The sequence below is a fragment of the Chiloscyllium plagiosum genome, unplaced genomic scaffold, assembly GCF_037043375.1.
Source record: "Chiloscyllium plagiosum isolate Xiang-an unplaced genomic scaffold, Cpla_swu_hap1 HiC_scaffold_2, whole genome shotgun sequence".
In the NCBI taxonomy this organism is placed as follows: Eukaryota; Metazoa; Chordata; class Chondrichthyes; order Orectolobiformes; family Hemiscylliidae; genus Chiloscyllium; species Chiloscyllium plagiosum.
Genome location: NW_028270140.1, coordinates 28,910,784 through 28,932,912, shown reverse-complemented (window position 1 = coordinate 28,932,912; position 22,129 = coordinate 28,910,784). Strand labels below are relative to the sequence as shown.

Below are 22,129 nucleotides of genomic sequence, written 5' to 3'. Positions count from 1 at the left end.
TAGGGAGAGGCTGAATAGGCTTGAGCATTTTCCCCTGGAGTACTGGAGGCTGAGGGGTGACCTTATTGAGATTTATAAAACCATAGGGGCATGGATCAGGTGAATAGCCAAGCTCTTTTTCCCAGTGTAGCAGACGGCATAGGTTTAAGGTGAGGAGGAAAGATTTAAAAGAGACTGAGGGGCAACTTCTTCACAAAGATGTGGAACAAGCTGCCAAAAGAGGTGGTGGAGACAGGTACAATTACAATATTAAAAAGGCATTTGGATGGGTCCATGAATAGGAATGATTTAGAGGGATATGGGGCAAATGCTGGCACATGGGACTAGATCAGTTTTGGATAACTTGTCAGCGTGGACAGTTGGACTGAAGGGTCTGTTTCCGTGCTGTATAACTCTTATGAACCTATATGAAGGAGACATTTGCAAACCCCAGCGACATTTAATTTGTCATAATTTCTTTGCCCATTTGCCGTGCAGGTAGAGTGCAGGTGCTTATGGATCACATGCTGGACAAAGGTGATATGCATCATTTGCATAATCCATCATAGGTTATTGCAAATTGAACATTACTACTAACTTCACCAGCATTAAGATGCCAATGACATGAAAAGAGGCTAGCATTGGCCAAAGGTGAAACATTGTTTGTGGGGCACTAAATCATCTGTATGTAGTTTCATACAGTTTGTACTGTATGAAATGAGAGTTTGAATGTTTGATGTGGGTCTGGGATAGGAAAGTGTTTTCAGTGTGGCAAGGACTCAAATTTGATATAATGAGCCTGCATGGCACCTTCAGCAGCTTGGTGCATGTGCAATGGCTGAAGCTGAATGACCGATAGAGACATGGCCTGTATTATTAGGGTACAGTGTGTCTCATTAAATGGAGGAGTATGTGCAGCTCTCATCTACAGGGTATGTCACCACTAACTCTTCTGAGACCCAGGAATGTCTTCCACTCCTTATGTTCCCAACATAGTTCATTTGCATCATGAGGGCTGCATGGTTAGGGCTGCACAGTGCCTTAGTGGTTAGCACTGCAGCCTCACAGCACCAGGGACTTGAGTTCGATTCCAGCTTTGGGCGACTGTCTATGTGGAGTTTGCAAGTTCTCCCATGTCTGCGTGAGTTACCTCCCACAATTCAAAGATGTGCAGGATAGGTGAGTTGGCCATGATAAATTGCCCATAGTATTCAGGGATGTGTAGGCTAGGTGCCCAAACCGAACCGCCCGTTTCTACCTCCTGCCCAAACCGAACCGCCCGTTTCTACCTCCTGCCCAAAATCCACAAACCTGACTGCCCCGGACGACCCATCGTCTCAGCCTGCTCCTGCCCCATCGAACTCATCTCCTCCTACCTCGACACGGTCCTGTCCCCATTAGTCCAAGAACTCCCCACCTACGTCCGTGACACCACCCACGCCCTCCACCTCCTCCAGGATTTCCGCTTCCCCGGTCCCCAACGCCTCATCTTCACCATGGACATCCAGTCCCTGTACACCTCCATCCCCCATCACGAAGGACTCAAAGCACTCCGCTTCTTCCTTTCCCGCCGTACCACCCAGTACCCTTCTACCGACACCCTCCTTCGACTGACTGAACTGGTCCTCACCCTGAACAACTTTTCTTTCCAATCCTCCCACTTTCTCCAAACAAAAGGAGTAGCCATGGGCACCCGCATGGGCCCCAGCTATGCCTGCCTCTTCGTAGGGTATGTGGAACAATCCATCTTCCGCAACTACACTGGCCCCACCCCCCATCTTTTCCTCCGCTACATTGATGACTGTATCGGCGCTACCTCGTGCTCCCACGAGGAGGTTGAACAGTTCATCCACTACACTAACACCTTCCACCCTGACCTCAAATTCACCTGGACAGTCTCGGACTCCTCCCTCCCCTTCCTAGACCTTTCTGTTTCTATCTCAGACGACCGAATCAACACGGACATCTACTACAAACCGACCGACTCCCACAGCTACCTGGACTACACCTCCTCCCACCCCGCCCCCTGTAAAAACGCCATCCCATTCTCCCAATTCCTTCGTCTCCGCCGCATCTGCTCCCAGGAGGACCAGTTCAAAATACGCACAACACAGACGGCCTCCTTCTTCAAGGACCGCAATTTCCCCCCCGACGTGATCGACGATGCCCTCCACCGCATCTCCTCCACTTCCCGCTCCTCCGCCCTTGAGCCCCGCCCCTCCAACCGCCACCAGGACAGAACCCCACTGGTCCTCACCTACCACCCCACCAATCTCCATGTACAGCGCATCATCCGCCGTCACTTCCGCCACCTCCAAACGGACCCCACCACCAAGGATATATTTCCCTCCCCTCCTCTATCAGCTTTCCGTAGAGACCACTCTCTCCGCGACTCCCTTGTCAGATCCATACCCCCCACCAACCCAACCTCCACTCCCGGCACCTTCCCTTGCAACCGCAGGAGGGGCAACACTTGCGCCCACACCTCCCCCCTCACTTCTCTCCAAGGCCCCAAAGGAAACTTCCATATCCGCCACAGATTCACCTGCACTTCCACCCACATTATCTACTGCATCCGCTGCAGCCGGTGTGGCCTCCTCTATATTGGGGAGACAGGCCGCCTACTTGCGGAGCGATTCAGAGAGCACCTCTGGGCCACCCGGACGAACCAACCCAATCACCCTGTAGCACAGCATTTCAACTCCCCCTCCCACTCCACCGAGGATATGCAGGTCATTGGACTCATCCACCGCCAAACCACAACAACGCGACGGTCGGAGGAGGAGCGTCTTATCTTCCGACTGGGAACCCTCCAACCACAGGGGATGAACTTGGACTTCACCAGTTTCTTCATCCCCCCTCCCCCCACCTTGTCTCAGCCGAATCCCTCCAGCCCGGCACCGCCTTCCTGACCTGCAGTCTTCTTCTTGACCTCTCCGCCTCCACCCTACTCCGACCTATCACCTTCACCTTGACCTCTTTCCACCTATCACATTTCCAACGCCCCTCCTCCAAGTCCCTCCTCCCTACCTTTTATCTTCTCCTGCTGAACACTCTCTGCTCATTCCTGAAGAAGGGCATGTGCCCGAAACGTCGAATCTTCTGTTCCCTAGATGCTGCCTGACCTGCTGTGCTGTTCCAGCAATAAAGTTTCAGCTTTGATCTCCAGCGTCTGCAGACCTCACTTTCTCCTCCAGGCTAGGTGCATAGTCAGGCAAATATAGAATAATAGGCTAGGGGAATGGGTTTGGGTGGGTTACTCTTCGGAGGGTCAGTGTGAACTTGTTGGGCCAAAGGGCCTGTTTCCACACTGTAGGGGTTCTGTGATTTCTATAAGTGTTCTGCCCAGCCAATTCTGGGATGTTGGTTGTCGTGGCTGACTTCCTAATAAGTGAAGGCAGATAAACGAAGAGCAGGGCCAATGGCAAGACCTGAAGCAGCAGCAGGGTCCTGTGGACAACTCCAGCTTGGGGCTGCTGTGGTAGGGCCCGTCAGGATGCATAGGGTCTATAGGAATTTTAGCGTTTTTCATTCAATTCCTGTAGATGAACAAGATGCAGCATTAATGCAGGGTCTGCATATCTTGGAATACCGTGATGGGATTATGCCAAAAGCTGATGCTGAACCCGAAACCTGCAGAAGTGGGAGGCTGTGATAGCTGTGAAGATGCTAGCTGTTTTGAACCACTTTGCAACTGGCTTCTTTCAATTAGTGATAGATGACCTGTGTGCAGCACTCCCTCGAAGCTGCACTCTGAGGGCCCATGCATAGTGATTGGTGTACTGATGTCACTTACAGCATTGACTTCCATTTCTGGAAGTCACTGCCACACACAGATTTTGGAGGTCCGCACAGAAGTAAAAATTTATTTGTATAACACTGCCAATGTGGGATCTCTCAGTCATGTGCTCAAAAATGTAGCAGGTCACTGACCAATGTCATTTATGCCATGGTCACAAGTTCATTTCATTTCTCGAAGGCAAAGTCAATACTAAAACCTGACATTTGGATTCAAAAGCACATTCTCCAGGCAGAGAGTGCCATCAATTGCATACACATGGCACTGAGATGATCCTATCACAACGTTGTGGAATTTTTCAACAGATTGGGGTTTCATTGAGTAATGTTCAAGTAATCTGCAATCTCCATTACAACTTCCTGGTGGTATGTGTTTACTACTGTGGCAGCTGCCATGATTTGTACATTAATGTTCCAAGATATACCTGGTGTGTTTGAGGGTCCGGGTTCTTACAAAGCTGGTTACCTGGGGGGGCAAGAGCTACCCGCTGAGTCCATGGCTATCATGATACTAATGAGCAGCCACCTACCTGTTGCAGAGTGCAGATACAATGCTGCCCATGCTTCAATCAGGGCCATGTGAAGCAGGTAATGGAGCTGAAGATGGACTTCCACTGCTTGGACTGGTCTGAGAGTGGGGAGCCTCCACTACAGTCCAGCCAAAGTATGCTGCATCATCCTGGCATGTTGTACTCTGCAAAATTGGAGCAGACAACCAGGCAATAAGTTGGATGCTGAGGAACTGAGGAAAAAGGAGCAGTCTTCCAAGGAGGAAGATAAGGACATTGTGAGGAGAAAGATGTCCTTGGCCATGACAGAGCTCAGCTGCATTGGGCACTAAAAGCAAGACAGGACCTGATTGATATCCAGTTCCAGTGGATGAGAGTTGGTTGCAACAAGTCTTCAGCCCAACAAGTCCACACCAACCCTCTGAAGACTGTCCCATCCAGACCCATTCCCCTACTACTCTGCATTTACCTCAGACTAATGCTCCTAACCTACATATCTCTGAACATTATGGGCAATTTAGCTGGCCAATTCACCTAATCTGCACATCTTCGGATTGTGGGAGGAAACCGGAGCACCCGGAGGAAACCCACGCAGACATGGGGAGAATGTGCAAACTTAACACAGACAGTCACCCAAGGCAGGAATTGAACCCAGTTCTCTGGAGCTGTGAGGCAGCAGTACTACCCACTGAGCCACCATGCTGCTCCTTGTAGACAATTGTAGGCAGTAAAATAGTCCTTGGTTATTACGCTAGCAGTGGTGTGGAGATGAACTTCAGCTTCTATTGCTTTTTTGATCATTTTTGGTGTCTGTAAACAAAAATTTCTCTTTATGTGATGTACGTGATGTTCACCTCCTGGTCAATGATGAGTTGTGAGCCTTCAGTGGGCATTAAGGACAGAATAAAGTGATGTGGTAAATAGATGATGTCATGTAAAGTGCATGATGTGTTAGTTAAACAGTGACTAGGGTGAGAGAATGGAGTTGTATGTATGATGGACTGTCAGCTATGTGTCACGGGAAGCATGGCTTTATGGTTGCTGTACCATTTTGTTGCCAGTAAGGGTAATGCCACAATTGCCAATGTGTATCCAGATGCATAGCAATCTTTCATAGATGGCATGGGTGCAAAGGATGGCTGTCTTTTGACTGATACCCACTGAGTTAAGAATTGTTCTGGGAAAGTGGTAAACAATATTAGGCACCGATTAGGATGTATCTGCTTCTGAGTGCCTTACATATGGTACAATCAACGATGTAAAATAATTAATACTCTCAACATTACAAGGGTCTCTTACATAAAAGCAAAGTACTGCAAATTCTGGAGAAACTCAGCAGGTCTCACAACAACTTTGGAGAAAGCAAGAGTTAATATTGACTCCAATATGATTCTTTGTTCCAAAGGTGAATCATAGCAGACTCAGAATGTTAACTTTGTCCCTTTCTCTTCATAGAATAGAATCCCTACAGTGTGGAAACAGGACATTTGGCCCAACAAGTCCACACCAACTCTCCAATGAGTAACCCACCCAGACCCATTCCCCTATCCTATATTTACCCCCTGACTAATGCACCTAACCTACATATCCCTGAACACTATGGGCAATTTAGCAAGGCCAATTTACCTGGCCTGCACATCTTTGGATTGTGGGAGGAAACCCTAGCAGACACTGACAGAATATGCAAACTCCACACAGATAGTCACCCAAGGCGGGAATCAAACCCAGGTCCCTGGATCTGTGAGGCAGCAGTACTAACCGCTGAGACACTGGACTGTCAGACCTGCTGCAATTTTGGCTTTTATGCAAGTCTGTCTTGCATTCTCCTCAAAACTTGACTCATTTTTGAATTAGTGAATAAATATTCAAACACATAAAATGTAAAATTTATTGCACTACATCAGTGCTTCCTAGACATTTTTCCCCACCGTGACCCAATCTCAAGGCTTGAAAATTGGTACAAACCTTCAGTGAGAATGAGAGAATGGGATGAGGGGCGATTAGAGCAAAGATCTGTTAAAGTAATAATGATGCCTCAGAGCTCCTGACCCCAGAAAGTTGGCTCCTGATTCCAGTGGGGGTCTTGATCACTAGCTTTCGGAGCACTGCTTCTTCGTCAGGTAGTTAGTGGAGCAGGGTTATAAGACACAAAATTTATAGTAAAAGATCAAAGTGTCATACAACTGATGCGATGCATTGAACAAACCTAAATTGCTGTTACATCTTTAATCACTTCAAATGGGGTTGCAGATTTCAATTCATTAATATGTAAATCCCTGAACTTCTTTGCAGATACATTCTATTTTGTTCAAAAAGCGCACAATCTATAGGCAGTCAGTCTATGTGACATTTTATCAATTCCTACTTTGGAAATAGAACCAGTCTGACTCAAGGTCAGGATACAGACAGTTTCTAACCTCACATCTTTAATGCATTAGATGATAGATCACCTTTTTAAAAATAAATTTGTTATCTTGGGACTGTGGCTTGAAAGAAGTTCTGGGATTTACATACTAATGAATTGAAACTGCAACCCAATTCTAAGTGATTAAAGACTTAACAGCAATCTAGGTTTGTTCAGTACATTGCATCAGTTGGATGACACTTTGATCTTTTACTATAAATTCTGTGTTCTATAATCCTGACAAAGGAGCAGCGCTCCAAAAGCTTGTACTTCCAAGTAAACCTGTTGCACTATAACCTGCTGTTGTGTGATTTTTAACTTTATTAATGACATTTAATTATATTATTCATAATAATTGTTCTTGGGGTTACATATATGGTACAAGGTACCAGAGAATTCATCATATCACAGGTTTCAAATTTGAGGGGTTCTATTGGGCAAGTGTTGTTGAATTCTAACAGCATTTCTTTTTATATATTTTCAAATTTTTTATATTTTCCACTCTGGCTAAGTGAGAATCTGCATGTTTTCAAGTATTATCTCATCCAATTAGCTAAATTTCAGTTTTACAAGAAAGTCTCTCCTTAACTTTGAATTACTCTCTAATTTTACAGAACTATAAAGGAAACAGCTGGAACATTCCAGTAAACAGAGACAGTTTATTGCCTTCCTGCATCCCTTGATCAGCAATGACTGACCCTGTTATCCTGTGACTCTGTAATAGGTTAGCAACTAAAGGTACTCTGACTAGAAATCCATTTTATGAGAACAGTCAGTCTCTCAGAAATTTACTGGGGTAATTAGCAGACAAAAAGCTTAGGTTTAGAATTGACTACATTAAAAACCTGTTTCAATGATTTTCTGTAAAGGTTGAAAACTACAAAATATCATTAATTTTTGTTTCAGCATGAATTCACACAAAGTATTGCTTCCACATATTCATTAGTAGCTTCATGTTCAATATTCAACAGACTTTTATATTTAAGGGTCTGTCAAGTGTAAGATTTTAAAATTTTATCATGATCAGTTCCCACAGGAGCAGCAAAGGGACACACTCATTCTTTCCTTGCTGACCCATACAATTTTACAAATTATTATTCTACAAAAATCTGTGTAATCTATCTTTACAGAGCTCTGCAGGGGAACCTTATAAATAAAGGAAAACTGGGACTGGAATACAATATTACAAGCCAGCAAGGGAGTGCATGGACAGGAATCTCATAAATGTATTAACTCTTGGTAGGCATTGCTTGTCCTCCAAAGAAACATTGCTTTCAGGATATCTTCACGGAAATCCATACTCTTAGATCTAAAAGACAACAGAAAGTTAATGCAAGATTTAGAAGAGATATTCAAATCATTAAGGGTTTTACTACAGATACTAAAAAGAGCGAAACCATATCCAATGGTAGGAGGGTCCATAATCAGATGACACAGATTGAAGGCATTTAACAAAAGAAGCAGCGAAAGATGAGAATTATTATTTTAAAAAAGATGTAGTGAGTTGCGACTTGAAATGTGTTGACTGAAAGGGTGATGTAATTGGATTCAGTTGTAACTTTCAAAAGTGAACTGAATAAATAGTTGAAAATAAAATTTGTAGGGCTATAGGGAAAGAACATCTGAGTGGGAATAATCAGATAAATCTTTCCAAGAAGTGCAGTGGCCTCCTGTGCTGCAATATTTTCTGAACTTCTCAACATCCGCAATTGGGATAATCTATGAGTCACTGTTTCTAATTGTGAGGAATTTATGCAGTGTGAATCACAGACTGAACTGATTTTTACAAAGCAGATTATAAATTAAAATAGTAGATGAAATCTGTTTCTAACTGTATATTTGTTTGGGAGGATTACTTTTTCTTTTTTCTTTCATGGGATGTGGATGTTGCTGCAAGACCAACATTTGTTGTCATCACTATTACATTGGCCATAGTCAAGAGCAGCTAACAACTAATCCCATTGCTGTAAGTCTGGAGTCACATACATGTAGGCCAGATGATGTAAGGATGACAAATTCTCTTCCCTAAAGGAAGCTGGTGAACCAATGGGCTTAACAACAATCACTGATGCTTTCATGAACACCATTACAGAGAACTAGCTTTATTAATACCAGAATGTATTAGTTGCATTTTATTTCATCTGTTCCTGTGAGAAGATTCAACCCATGTTCCCGGAGCAGTAGCATCAACATGAAGGTTGCTGAGGAAAGGTCACCAGACTCAATGTTAACTCTGATTTCTCTTCACGGATGCTGCCAGACCTGATGAGCTTTACCCACAACTTCTGTTTTTGTAATGATTTTAATTACAATTTTCATTCTTTACTTCAAAACACAGAAATGGAACAATCTTTGGTTAAGATCTCCTCATATTGGAAACAGTTCTGAGATTGGGAAAGTAGAGCAGAGGATACTGATTATTTATATACAAAAAAGTTTCAATATTAATTATCTCATTCTTTCAAATCCTTTCATGACCTGGTGTCTACCTATCTCTGTACTCCCTTCCAGTGTCTACACCACTCTGGGATATCTAATCTAATCTTGAACTTCCTTGATTCTATTTGCTCTTTAATTGTTGGCCTGAGCCCTAAAATCTGGAATTCCTTCCCTAAACCTCTCCATGTCACCACTCCTCTCTTCACTTTTAAGATGCTCCTTTAAACTTACATCCTTGACCAAACACTCAGTTACCCTGTTGTAACTTCACCTTTGTGAATTGGGATCAAACTTTGTTTGATAAAGATGTGTGTGAAGCATATTGGGGCATATAATGTTAATGATATTAGATAAATTCAAGCTTTTTTTTTAATCTATGCACTTTCTCTTTTTCTCAGACAGTGCTGCTGATCACATCATCTTTCTGTAAAAAACCTGTACTCTGACTCTTCTGTGTGATCTTTATGCTCTTGCAGGATACTTGTACGTAGCAATTGAATTTGCACCACATGGAAATTTGTTGGATTTTTTGCGAAACAGCAGAGTGCTTGACACAGACCCGGCTTACGCTATTGCACATAGCACTGCTTCCACTCTGTCCTCACAGCAGTTGCTGCAGTTTGCAGCTGATGTGGCAAAGGGCATGGATTATCTCAGCCAGAAACAGGTTTGCTTTTTGTTGTGATGTTATCTCTGTCATCATCATTCTTATTTTCTCATTTGCATGTCACTTTTTTTTCAGAAAAAAGGTGAGCTCACTATTTGTAAGTGTTATGTTCTGTTTTGGTTCAGTGTGGTTAAGGTGAGGGAAGCTGATATTTTGCAATGAGCTAATACATTTGAGTCCTCTTTGGGACATGAGTAGCAATCCAGTTCAGACTGATGGGATTTGGCCCCTCTAATATTACTTGTAAGAATACCGTCAAGAAGAACATTAGCAGGGATCTACAGAACATAATTTTCATTTTCCTAGTCCAACTGCTGAGGGTGAACAGAATAGTTCCTTGGAGCTCCATTTACTGTTTCTAACCAATCATAGTACTCGACCACTAAGATTCCCCAATGTGTGACAGACCAACAGTTAAATTTGGATCTTCAATACCAGATTAACTGAATTCTTTGATTTCATAAGTTCTCTGCATGCACTGTTGTTCAAAAATATCATTTGGAAATTAATAAGAAAATGTGTGAAAGTCAAACAGGCAAATTAGCTTCCCCAAAATTTATTCAGCTCTTGATTTTTCTTCTGTCATCTCCTGATTAATTTCCATCAGGCCTGTACTGAAGCACGTATCATTTCAGAGGCTCTGACTTTGCTCGCTCAACCCATCTCCAGCTCTTTGTTGTGGTTGATGCTTTTTTAATACACCCATGCAATATCCATGTATTGATAGTGTTCTCTTTTGTTTAGTTTATTCACAGAGATTTGGCAGCTAGAAATATTCTTGTGGGTGACAACTACGTGGCAAAAATTGCAGATTTTGGATTGTCAAGGGGGAAGGAGGTTTATGTAAAGAAGACAATGGTGAGTGCAAGATATTACATGTTATGAAATCACACCTGCAGATCTCTAAGAACAGTAAGGTTCATGGTGCCTGCAGCTATCCCGGTCCACAGCTTCGGAATCCCCTCCCTAAACCTCTCCACCACTTTGATAATTTCTTCTAGATTTCTCTTTTTAACATTTACTTACTCACAGATATAGACAACACTGGAAAGGCTAGTACATTTTCCCCAATCCAAACATGCCCTCGTGAACAAGCTACCTTCTTGAACCACTGCAGTATCTCCTTTGTAGAGGTTTTTTTTTATCAAAGTGATAACTTGCCAGGTCATTTCGGAGGGCATTTACTGTGAGTATGCTATCACATTTTTAAAAAAACTGCCATTCCCAGGATGTCAGAATCCTTGGCTAGGCCAGTTTTTGTTGCCCATTCCGATAATTGCCTTTGAGAAAATGGTGGTAAGTTCTCTTCTTTGCAGTCCCTGTGGTGAAGCCACACCCACAATGACATTAGGGAGAGTAGATTCAACATTTTGACCTCATGAAGGAATCACAATATAGTTTCAAGTCAAAACGGTTTGTAGGACAGAGGGGAGCTTGTCAGATTTGGTGTTACCAAATTCCAGTTCCTTGTCCTTCTAGGTGGCAGAAACCACAGATTTGAAAAAGACTGAAGATATTTTTGGGGGAGCATATCAAATGACATTTTGAATGTAGAGGGCAATTTTCAGAAACTTTGTTCCCTCTATTCAATCAGAAATATCAAAGTTTCAATTTTCTGTTGATCTTTGGAATAGCAGATGCATGACAAATTGTACTAACCATTTACTGTGCCTACCTTTTTATTAAATAACTTTCAACCAAAGATGCAGGATCCCACATCAGGAGGAATCCTCAAAAATGAATGCCTTATCCAGTAGATCACCTATGAACAGAATCATTCTGAGCAGCCAGTGCACCAAAAGCCCATGGCACCCCAACAGAAGTTTAATTGAAAAAATGAAGTGCTTGCATTAAAATCATTCAGATAGAAAATCATGAGTTGTACACTCGGTGCAAGAGCATGAAATATATTATTTTTACTTTATATTTATTCACTGCTGTTTATTCCATTCTAATAGGGAAGACTGCCAGTCCGGTGGATGGCCATTGAATCCTTAAATTACAGTGTCTATACCACAAACAGTGATGTGTAAGTTCCTTTTTCACAGTGAATGTGCTGGGATCCTAGCTAAATATTAATGTGATCATATGCATGTTGCCTTTTTCAAAGTGGATGCAACAAAATCCATGAAAATCATTTCTAGGATGAAAGGACTGTCCTACAATGATTAATTTAAATTGTCCTAGGCTCTGAAATTGAGAGGTATTGACAGGATAAATACTGCAAAGGTCTTGCCCACAGATAGAACATAGAACATAGGGTCATAGTTTTAGAACAGGAAGTTGTCCATTTAGACTGAGTCATAAAGAAATGTCTTCACTTAAAGAATTGTGAAGCTTTAGAACTTAAGTTAATGCTCAGGTCAGAGATTTGGACTCAGAATTGAAGAATATGAGAATCATATGGGAAGGTGGTGGAGATGGAGTAGAAGTTCAGACATGATCATATTTATAGAAGAAGCAGGTTCAAGGAGCTAAGTAGGTGACAGTTGATTATGATGTCCTTATTTCATATGCATAATCCCTAAACTCTTGTGGCAGTATTAGTGGCTTTATGTCTGAGCCATGAGATCTGAGTTCAAATTCCATCAGCTCCAGAAGTGTGTAATAACATCTCTGAACAGACCAATTAGAAAATATCTGCATAACCCCTAAAAGGGGAGGGGCGGTGCTCCTGTGGTGCAGTGGTAATTTCCCTACCTTTAGAGCCAGGAAGCCCAGGTTAAAGTCTTCTCCTGGAGTGTATAATAACATCTCAGAGTAGGTGGAATAAAATAAATGCATAGTCCCTAATCTGGTACTAAGTTAACAATTGCACAGAGAAGGACAAATACCAAAGGGGTACTAGGAAGGAACTGAACCAATCGGTATATTGCTGTTTTGAAGCAGGGCTCTCCTGAGCTTCGGATTTAATAAGATTACTGAAACAGAGTTTATCAGGAGTTTTATTCTGCAGCTGACTGCACTTTACGTACTGTGGCAGTGTGCTCAGTGCTGACATTACTTGACAAAAATGGATAAAAAATAATTTCCGTCATTGTATCCCTCATCCTGTTTAGCACTTTTAAAAAAAGCTTTAAAAAGGATGATCAGAACATTTCCCAGACTCTTGACTACAAGGAATGGTAGACCTCACCTTCTTGCAACTCGTTTAAAACTGGGATTGATAAGAGATGTGGAAATAGATTCCCTCTTGAGTTGCTAAAATGAATTGTGACTTGCGATAAGTAAAGTGGTGGATTTGTTTAGCACTGATATTGCTTTGTAAAGAAACATTTTTCATTTTACATGATTCATATAACAGATACTGGAATCTATGGTTCCCCACATTTGACTGTTCAAGTTATAATATTGCAAATCACCTTGATCAGGTGACCAAGCTGTGCCAGATCCAACCAGTTCTAGAGAGGCAATCTGATCCACTAAATTACTGCCAAAAAGGTGCTGATATGAAATTTGATGTGTTCAGAACAAATTTATCTGTGTGTATTTGTGTCTTAATTATACAGCCTCTGTTTATACATTTAAATAGGTTATTTTTTAAAATTTATTTTCATGTTTGCAAGTTTAACCTGTTGCAAAATTTCTCACTGTGTTCTGTAGATGGTCATATGGAGTTCTTTTGTGGGAGATTGTCAGTTTAGGTAAGTAACATCATTAAACATTATTCATATTGTTCTATAATAGTCAAGATAGGAGAAAGTGAGGACTGCAGATGCTGGAGATCAGAACTGAAAATGTATTGCTGGAAAAGCGCAGCAGGTCAGGCAGCATCCAAGGAACAGGAGAATCGACGTTTCGGGCATAAGCCCTTCTTCAGGCATAGTCAAGATAGCCATTCTGTAATATTCCAGACTCCCATTGGGACAGGTTTTCCTGGCCATTAATCTTGCAGAACGTGCAATGATGTGAGCACTTTACAGGCAGAACTTGTGTGACTGACGAGCTGTGAAGATAGATGTATAACTAGTGGTGGATTCCTTATTATTGATGTTACAGTAAATAACTGAAAATTTTAAAACTATGTTAGCACTTTGCAGATAGTTCTGGGAAAGGCATTGAGATAGTAAAATATTCCTACTTTAATCTCTGCAACTAGGTGGCACCCCCTATTGTGGAATGACCTGTGCTGAACTTTATGAGAAATTGCCGCTTGGATACCGGATGGAGAAACCACTCAACTGTGTTGATGAAGTGTAAGTTTCTGACAAGCTTTCTTAATAGGGTCACTGGGAGCTGCCTCTCCTCCATTAATGCTGAAACCTAGTGTGTTGCATAGAAGGCAGCACATAGTCTCCCTACAGTGTGGACGCAGGCCATTTGGTCCATCAGGTCCACACCAACCCTCTGAAGAGGATCCCATGCACACCCACTCCCCCCATCCTATCCATGTAACCCTGCATTCCCCATGGCCAATCCACCCAACCGACACATCCCTGGACACTTTAGGCGATTTAGCATGGCTAATCCACCTAATCTGCATATCTTTGAACTGTGGGAGGAAACAAGAAGACCTGGAGGAAACCCAAGCAGACACAGAGAATTCTCAAACACCACACAGACAGTTGCCCAAGGCTTAAATTGAATCCAGGTCCCTGGCGCTGTGATGCAGTAGTCCTAACCAATGAGCCACTGTGCCACTTGTTTAGTTCTATTCCATACCTGGAAATGTTGTCCAAATACAATGTTGTTATTCATATCGAGAGGACTAGAATATAAAAGCAGCGATATACTTCTGAGGCTTTTTAAGGCTTTGGCAGACCACATTTAGAGTAGTGTGAGCAATTTTGGGCCCCATACCTCAGGAAGGATATATTGGCCCTGGGGCAGGTCCAGAGGAGCTTCACGAGAATTATCCCAAGAATGAAAGGCTTAACATAGGAGGAACATTTGAGGACTCTGGGACCATACCTGATGGAGTTTAGAAGGATGAGGGGGGTTCTAATTGAAACTTACAGCATACTGAACGGTCTTGGCAGAGTGCACGTTGGAAAGATGTTTCCATTGGCAGGAGAGACGAGGCCTGAGGGTACAGCCTTAGAGTAAAGGGAAGACCCTTTAGAACAGAGATGAGGAGAAACTTCTTTAGCCAGAGAGTGATGAATCTGTGGAATTCATTGCCACAGAGGACCATGGAGGCCAGGTCATTGAGTAAATGTAAGAGAGAGATAAATAAGTTCTTGATTGCCAAGGGGATCAAAGATTACCAGAAGAAGGTGGTATCAGCCACAATCGAATGGCAGAGCGGACTCGAAGGGGCCAAATTACCTAATTTCTGTTCTTATGGTCCAGTACTAAAATGTGGATGAGTTAATGTTCTTTGTTAGTAAATTTATTTTGTTATTTTAGTTTGACCATTGTGTAGTTTTTCATTGAGGGGAGAACTTCTGCAGGTTCCTCTGATCTCGAGCTATACCTTGTGGAAGATCAAGGAATGACCTGGCAATGCAGCAGAAGCAGCCATTTCACTGTTTCTCTGAGAGGTTCACTGATCATCTGCTGAAGATGACTCCAGGTGATCATGTTCTGAATTCTCAAGGAAAGCTATTGACAAGGACATTCTTCAGACAACTCTCCCACTTGTTGTAATGTTAAAGTGGATTTTCTATTTAGACAAATCATTTTCTTTTAAACTTCCTTATTTCCCATCAAGTCGCTGTTCCTCTGTTGTGCCTATCATAGACAAGTCAATCCAAAACCCCTCAGATCATCAGATATCCACTTTGGAAATAGAACCAGTCTGTCTAAAGATTGGGGTACAGACAAACTCTAACCTCACACCTTTAATGCATTGTCTGAGCTGTGATGTCACCTTTTGTTATAAAACCTCAAGTTATCTTGGGAAGGTGGCTTAAAAGAAGTTGCAGGATTTACATATTAGTGAGCTGAAACCTGCAACCAATTCTAAAAGATGAAAGTCTTAACAACAATCCAGGTTTGTTCAATATATCATTTCAGTTGCTTGACACATAACCTTTTGCTATAATTTCTGTGTCTTATGGTCTTATACTCCACAACCACCTTATGGAGGAGCAGTGCTCCGAAAGCTAGTGCTTTCAAATAAAACTGTTGGACTATAATCTGGTGTTGTGTGATTTTTAACTTTGTCCATCCCAGTCCATCACAAGTTCTTACACATCATTGCTCAGTGATGCCCAGTTTGGATTCCACCAGGGCCACTCAGCTCTTGACCTCATTATAGCCTTAGTCCAAAATGGACAAAAGAGCTGAGTTCCAGAGGTGAAGCAAGAGTGACTGTCCTTAACATCAAGGCCATATTTGACTTTGTGTGGCACTGAGGAACCCTAACAAAAACCTTGGAATCTATGGAAATCATGGGGTGAACTCTCCACCAGTTGGTGAAATACAGAGGAAGATGGTTGTGGTAATTGAAGGTCAGTCACCTCAGGTCCAGGACATCGCTGCAGGAGTTCGTCAGAGTTGTGTCTTCAGCCCAAACAGCTTCAGCGTCTTTATCAGTTACCTTCCCTCCAGCATAAGGTCAGGAGTGGGAATGTTCACCATTCGTGACTCCTCAGATATTAGATCATGCCATTTTCAAATACAACAAGATCTGGACAATATCCAGGCTTGGGCTGACAAGTGCCAAGTAACATTCACCCCACACAAATGCTAGGCAATGATCATCTCCAGCAAGAGAAAATCAGCCCACTGGCCCTTGACATTCAATGATGTTATCGTCACTGAATCCCCCACTGTCAACATTCCACAGATTAGCGCTGACCAGAAACTCAGCCGAACACACCATATTAATACAGTAGCTACAATTGGACTCACCATATTAATACAGTAGCTACAAGAGCAAGTCAGAGGCCAGGAGTAACTCACCTCCTGATTTCCCCAAAGTCTGTCCACTATCTGCAAGGAATAAACCAGGAATATTCCTCCCTTACCTGACGGAATATTCCTCCCTTACCTGGGTCAATGCAGCTTCAATACATCCAAGATGATGGACACCATCCAGGACAAAGCCACTTCATTGGCACAACATCCACAAGCACCCATGCCCTTCACTACTAACCTTAGTAGCAGGAGTGTGTGCTATCTACAACATGCTCTATAGATATTCACCAAAGACTCTTAGGTAGCACATTCCAAACTTATGCCCACTTTCATCAAGAAGGAGAAGGGCAGCAGATACATGGGAACACCACCATCTGCAAATTCCCCTCCAAGCCACTCAACATCCTGACTTGGAAATATATCACCATTTCTTCACTTTCGCTGGGTCAAAATCCTGGAATTCCTTCCCCAAGATCATTCTGGGTCTGCTCCAGCACATGGATTGCATTGATTCAAGGTAGCAGCTCACTACCACTTTCAAGGGTAACGAGGGATGGGCAATAAATGATGGCCATATCCCTTGAAATAATAAAAATACAGAGCTGGCCTGACTACATAGAATTATCGGAGAAAGTGAGGACTGCAGATGCTGGAGATCAAAGTCAGAGTGTGGTGCTGGAAAAGCACAGCCGGTCAAGCAGCAGGAGGGGATTATCTTGCTCCTCGGATGCTGCCTGACTGGCTGTGCTTTTCCAGCACCACACTCTTTGACTATATCGAATAATATAAAATTTTCTAGCATAGAAACGAAACTCATCTTCTCACAACCTCCTTTTTTTCTGTTCTCCCTTGTGTTTATCCAGCTTTTCCTTAAACACATTTAGACTGTTGATTCCAACTTGTCCCTGCGGTGGTAATTAAGTCCCATTTTCTAGCGAAAGAGGTTTCTTTGGTGGATACAGAAATGATGCAGCTTTAAAGTTGCTCCAGCTTTACATTCAGTCCAACAGCATATTGTGTTTGCAATAAGGGGCATATTGTTATAAACAGTGTTATTAAAATCTTTCAGATATGAGTTAATGCTCCAATGCTGGCGTGAGAAGCCTTACGAGAGGCCAACATTTGCTCAAATACTGGTGTCCCTCAATAGGATGCTGGAGGAAAGGAAGGTAAGTCTGAACAGATTAACAGAGAGGAACTGTACTTAAATGGAACTGTGCTTTGGGCAACTGAAGTACATTGTTCTCCTCTTATATCTAACTGCTTCAAACAATAGAGCTGCTCAGCATTGGGAGAGACCATTCAGCCCATTGACTTTCTACTAACTATTTGAAGGAGCTAGCCCAATGATTTGATTCCTATACAGTTTCCCCATAAAGGTGTATTGATGAATTTGCTTCCACCACACTGTCAGGCAGTGCATTCCAGATCATAATGATGTACTATGTATAAAAATTAACTTTAATTTATCCCCATGGTTTTTTTGCTAACAATCTTAAATCTGTGCCCTTGAGTTAGAACACTCTGCTCGTGGAAATAATTTATCCTTGTTTACATTATTTTTAAAACCCAAAATTTTCCTCAATTTTCTCTGCTCTGAAAAAAGCAGAGAATTCCTGACACCTATTCACACTGAACCTGGTTTCTGGAATGACAGCTCAGGCTTGCTCTTTTAATGTAATGATGCGTTCTTCTGATGTGAAACTGATCAGATAAGATCCGTGACATTTGTTTATTGTTTGTGTATTCATTTAGACCTACGTGAACACAACGTTGTTTGAGAAATTCACATATGCAGGTATTGACTGCTCTGCTGAAGAGGCTGGGTGAAACACTCCATGTGGAAACAACAGTTATGAAAAAAATGAGCCAAATTGTGTTTTGTAAACTTTTGTAAAATACAGAATTGCCAACACAAATTATGCACTATAGAATATTTTTGCTTCCAAAATAAAGAAGTGATTGGTTAAGAATTACCAATAAAAGTTGACTAAGATAATGTGTTGCTATTTGGACCAGTTTTCAAAATCTGTTACAAACTTCGAATTGTTGCTTTATATATTGCACTTTGCATTTTTGTGTGTACAAAGTAGGTGAATTGACCAGGGATCTGTTTGGGACATTCAGATTGGTGAAGATAAGCATTCACCTAAAATGTGCTTCAGCTTTAACTCCACATACTTTCCTAAATTCCCAGTAAAGTCAGAACCGCTAGTATTGAAACAAAATTGCCTCAAATTTAATTACAGGCACTGAAAATATACTATAGAACAATGGGAGCAAATACCAATTTTGCAAGTGAAATTCCTCTGTTATTTTAGTGAAGGTGTTAATTCAAGCATTTTATTTTAGTAAGTGGAATTTAAACTGAGTATGCTAAGTGTTTATACTTTATTATCCCACATTGTAATCTCATGGCTGCAGGGTGAAAAAAAGAACCGATAAGATGACATAGATAGATACATGGAGGTCAATTATAAGACAGACCTACATTTATACAGCACCTTTCACAAGCTCAGAAGATACCAAAATACATTACAGCCAGTGTAATTAATCACTGTTGTAATGTAGGAAATGGTGCAACCAATTTGCACATCACGAACAAGTGATCAAATACTGGTAATCACATTATAGATGATAGTCAAGAGATAAATATGGGCTGTCCAGGGCACTAAGGAGAACTCTTCTACTTTTTGAAAAGTGGAGTGGAATCTTATGGTCCATCCAAGAGGGAGAGAAGGCCTAGGTTTAACATCGCATTCTAAATGATGAGGTTTTGTATATTGTCCAGTTTTGGGAAAAAAACCTGCAAGTATCTGGAGGTTAATTGATCAGAGTGAACATCATGAACCTTTGTTTAATGGTGACAATGTTGCTAGGCAGGGCTTAAGACCTGTTGAGTTGTTTCAAACCTGGAAGATGGATCTGTATAGTATTTAAATTTGTCATTTGATAAATATCTCCATATCTGCCAATTATCACTTTGTGTATAGTTCTTTGAGCCTCCATGCTAACCTTGAATAAGAAAGTATAGTTGTAGTTGGGCTATAGTTGAGCAGTTTAAACTATAAGAGTTGAGATTTCTTTGGGTAGCCAATCCAAACTCCTTAAGTAATTAGAGTTTGCTACAATCATTTCTGCAATTATTATCATGGTCAGAGTTAATATTTAAAAAGGGATCAGTTGTATAACAGAAATAATTCTTGCCAGTATATTAATTTTTTTTAGTTTATTGAATGTCTTGTTATTTTCGGAACCAATGAATTCAACATTTTTTATATAAAATCAATCTAATCCTGATATCCTTGTGCTTTTATATTTTTGGATTTCAAAGAATGTGTAAAAAAAGTTGCATTAAATTGTTTTTCTCTCTAAAACTGACCTATTTGATTGCAGCTACAATAGTTTACTTTTGGTAGCGTTGCCATATATACTCAGAAGGTAATATTTTTAATCTGCTTTCTTGATTATTGTATCGATATTTGAGTCTGATTATGTGCATGCATGCATAATATTTATACCTATTTGTAAGCATTTTCGCCAAGTTACAAGCTGTATGGATATTTTAACTCAAAGTTAAATTAGAAAGGATGGCAGTGAGATATATTTTTATGTACAACTTGCTAATTATGGCTCCAACTATCTTGGTGCTATATTGGATTTGATCAATCAAGAACTTACTTTTCTTAAAATTCTGTTTGGAAAGATAATAAATTTATACTCGGTTTCACTAAGTTACCATATTTCATCACTGTGCATCAATTTAGTTTGTTTGAACAAATAAAACATACTTGAAGCACCTGGAGAAGACTAAACAGACAGAAGAAAGTTTCAGTGCTATGCTGAGAATACTAATTGCTTTATGGACCCTTACCTCTCAATGACAGAGATGCTACCTTAGATCCTAGGCTAAATTGCTTTAAAAATATATTTGAACATGATTGCCAAGATATACAAACTATGATGAAAAAGTTGAAAACAGGACCTTATTACAGCATTTGTAGAAAAAAACCACTTTCTTCAATTACAGCACTTGTAAACAGATGAACTTGAAATGTTTTAAGACATACAAAGATGGTGATTCCAGCACAAAGGCGCATTATTTGAAATGCTGTGCCAAACGTAGTACTAATTCACAGCCGAAACAAATTAATAACGCACATTTTTCTAAACTTTCCATGTAACATGTTTCCTTGCAATATATGGAGAACATTGGCATTTTGCTCAAATGGGCTAGACAAATTAAAAGTTGCACAGCAATATTTTATTAATGGTACACTCAAACTAAAACAGGATTGAACTATTCAGTTTGTACAATCTTGATGTGAGTGAGATAGCCATAGTGTAAATGGCTTTTGCAATCAGTTTATGGAAAGGGAAATTAAAAAAACCCAAGATTCTTGTTTTTGATGGAATGCCATGATCATGATTCATTACCTGTGTTTCAGTGAGAATAGGTCTGGACCCTTCATCTCACAATTAAATTGCTTTCCATTATTCACCATTTAAGATTCTCACATGAAGAGTAGTCATTTATAAACAGAGTTAAAAATCACGCAATACCGGGTTATAGTCCAATAGGTTTATTTGGAAGTACTAGCTTTCAGAGCGCTGCTCCTTCGTCAGGGATACAGACAGACGCTGATCTCACACTTTTAATGTATTGTCTGAGCTGTGATGCCACCTTTTGTTATAAAACTATGTTATCTCGAGAAGATCACTTAAATGAAGTTCTGGCGTTTATATATTAGAGAACTGAAACCTGCAACCCATTCTAAAAGATGAAAGATTTAACAATCCAGGTTTATAAAATTTATAATTTCTGTTGCATGACTTTGTAATCTTTTGCTATAAATTCTGTGTCTTACGATCTTATACTCCACAACCAGTGATGAAGCAGCAGTGCTCCAAAAGCTAGTGCTTCCAAATAAAGCTATTGGACTATAACATACTGTTGTGTGATTTTTAACTTTGTCCATGCCAATCCAAAACCGGCCCCTCCACATCATTTATAAACAGGTGCTGGATGGTTGCTGGTATTATCAAAACAAAATGACATAATATCATCTTTAAAAGAAGAGCAAGATTTTTAAAAATGGAGATTGGCCGGGGGTGGGAGGGCAGTTGTTAAAATGATTTCCCTTTATTCTATGCCAGATTCACAGTGGGTACGTATTGGGTTCCCAGCTCACTTTCCAAACAAGCATTAGAAGATGTAAGAAAGAAATTTGTCTGACTTGTCTGCTTCACTTTTTGGGGAATTACGTGCACCAACAATTCAGCATGTTGGGGATAGTAATGATAGGTTTTGCATCCTATAATGATAATGATATTATGCCTATGTGTAGACAATCAGGAAAATGTGGCACTTGTCTTTAAAGTGAAGCAGACTATAATTTTTTTCCTCAACTGAAGCAGGGATTACTTATTACAATTCAGCATGGTCACACTATGAAGCAAGGGGAAGTGCACTCAAAGCTTTGGGAATATGAGCTAAACACTGCCGTAGGCTGCTTTCCAAGCAGACAA

General features: G+C 41.1%; 1 protein-coding gene across 1 annotated transcript in view; it reads left to right on the top strand.

Annotated features, from left to right (window-relative positions):
- Nucleotides 1-20,338, top strand: part of tek (TEK tyrosine kinase, endothelial) — a 126,280-nt gene extending 105,942 nt beyond the window's left edge. The window contains exons 17-23 of the mRNA XM_043717289.2: nt 9,606-9,796; nt 10,541-10,654; nt 11,755-11,825; nt 13,400-13,440; nt 13,896-13,992; nt 17,670-17,769; nt 18,356-20,338. Of these exons, the coding sequence (XP_043573224.2) occupies nt 9,606-9,796; nt 10,541-10,654; nt 11,755-11,825; nt 13,400-13,440; nt 13,896-13,992; nt 17,670-17,769; nt 18,356-18,430 (689 nt within the window). The 3' untranslated portion in view covers nt 18,431-20,338. The remainder of the gene's footprint in view (nt 1-9,605; nt 9,797-10,540; nt 10,655-11,754; nt 11,826-13,399; nt 13,441-13,895; nt 13,993-17,669; nt 17,770-18,355) is intronic.
- The last annotated feature ends 1,791 nt before the right edge of the window (nt 20,339-22,129 follow it).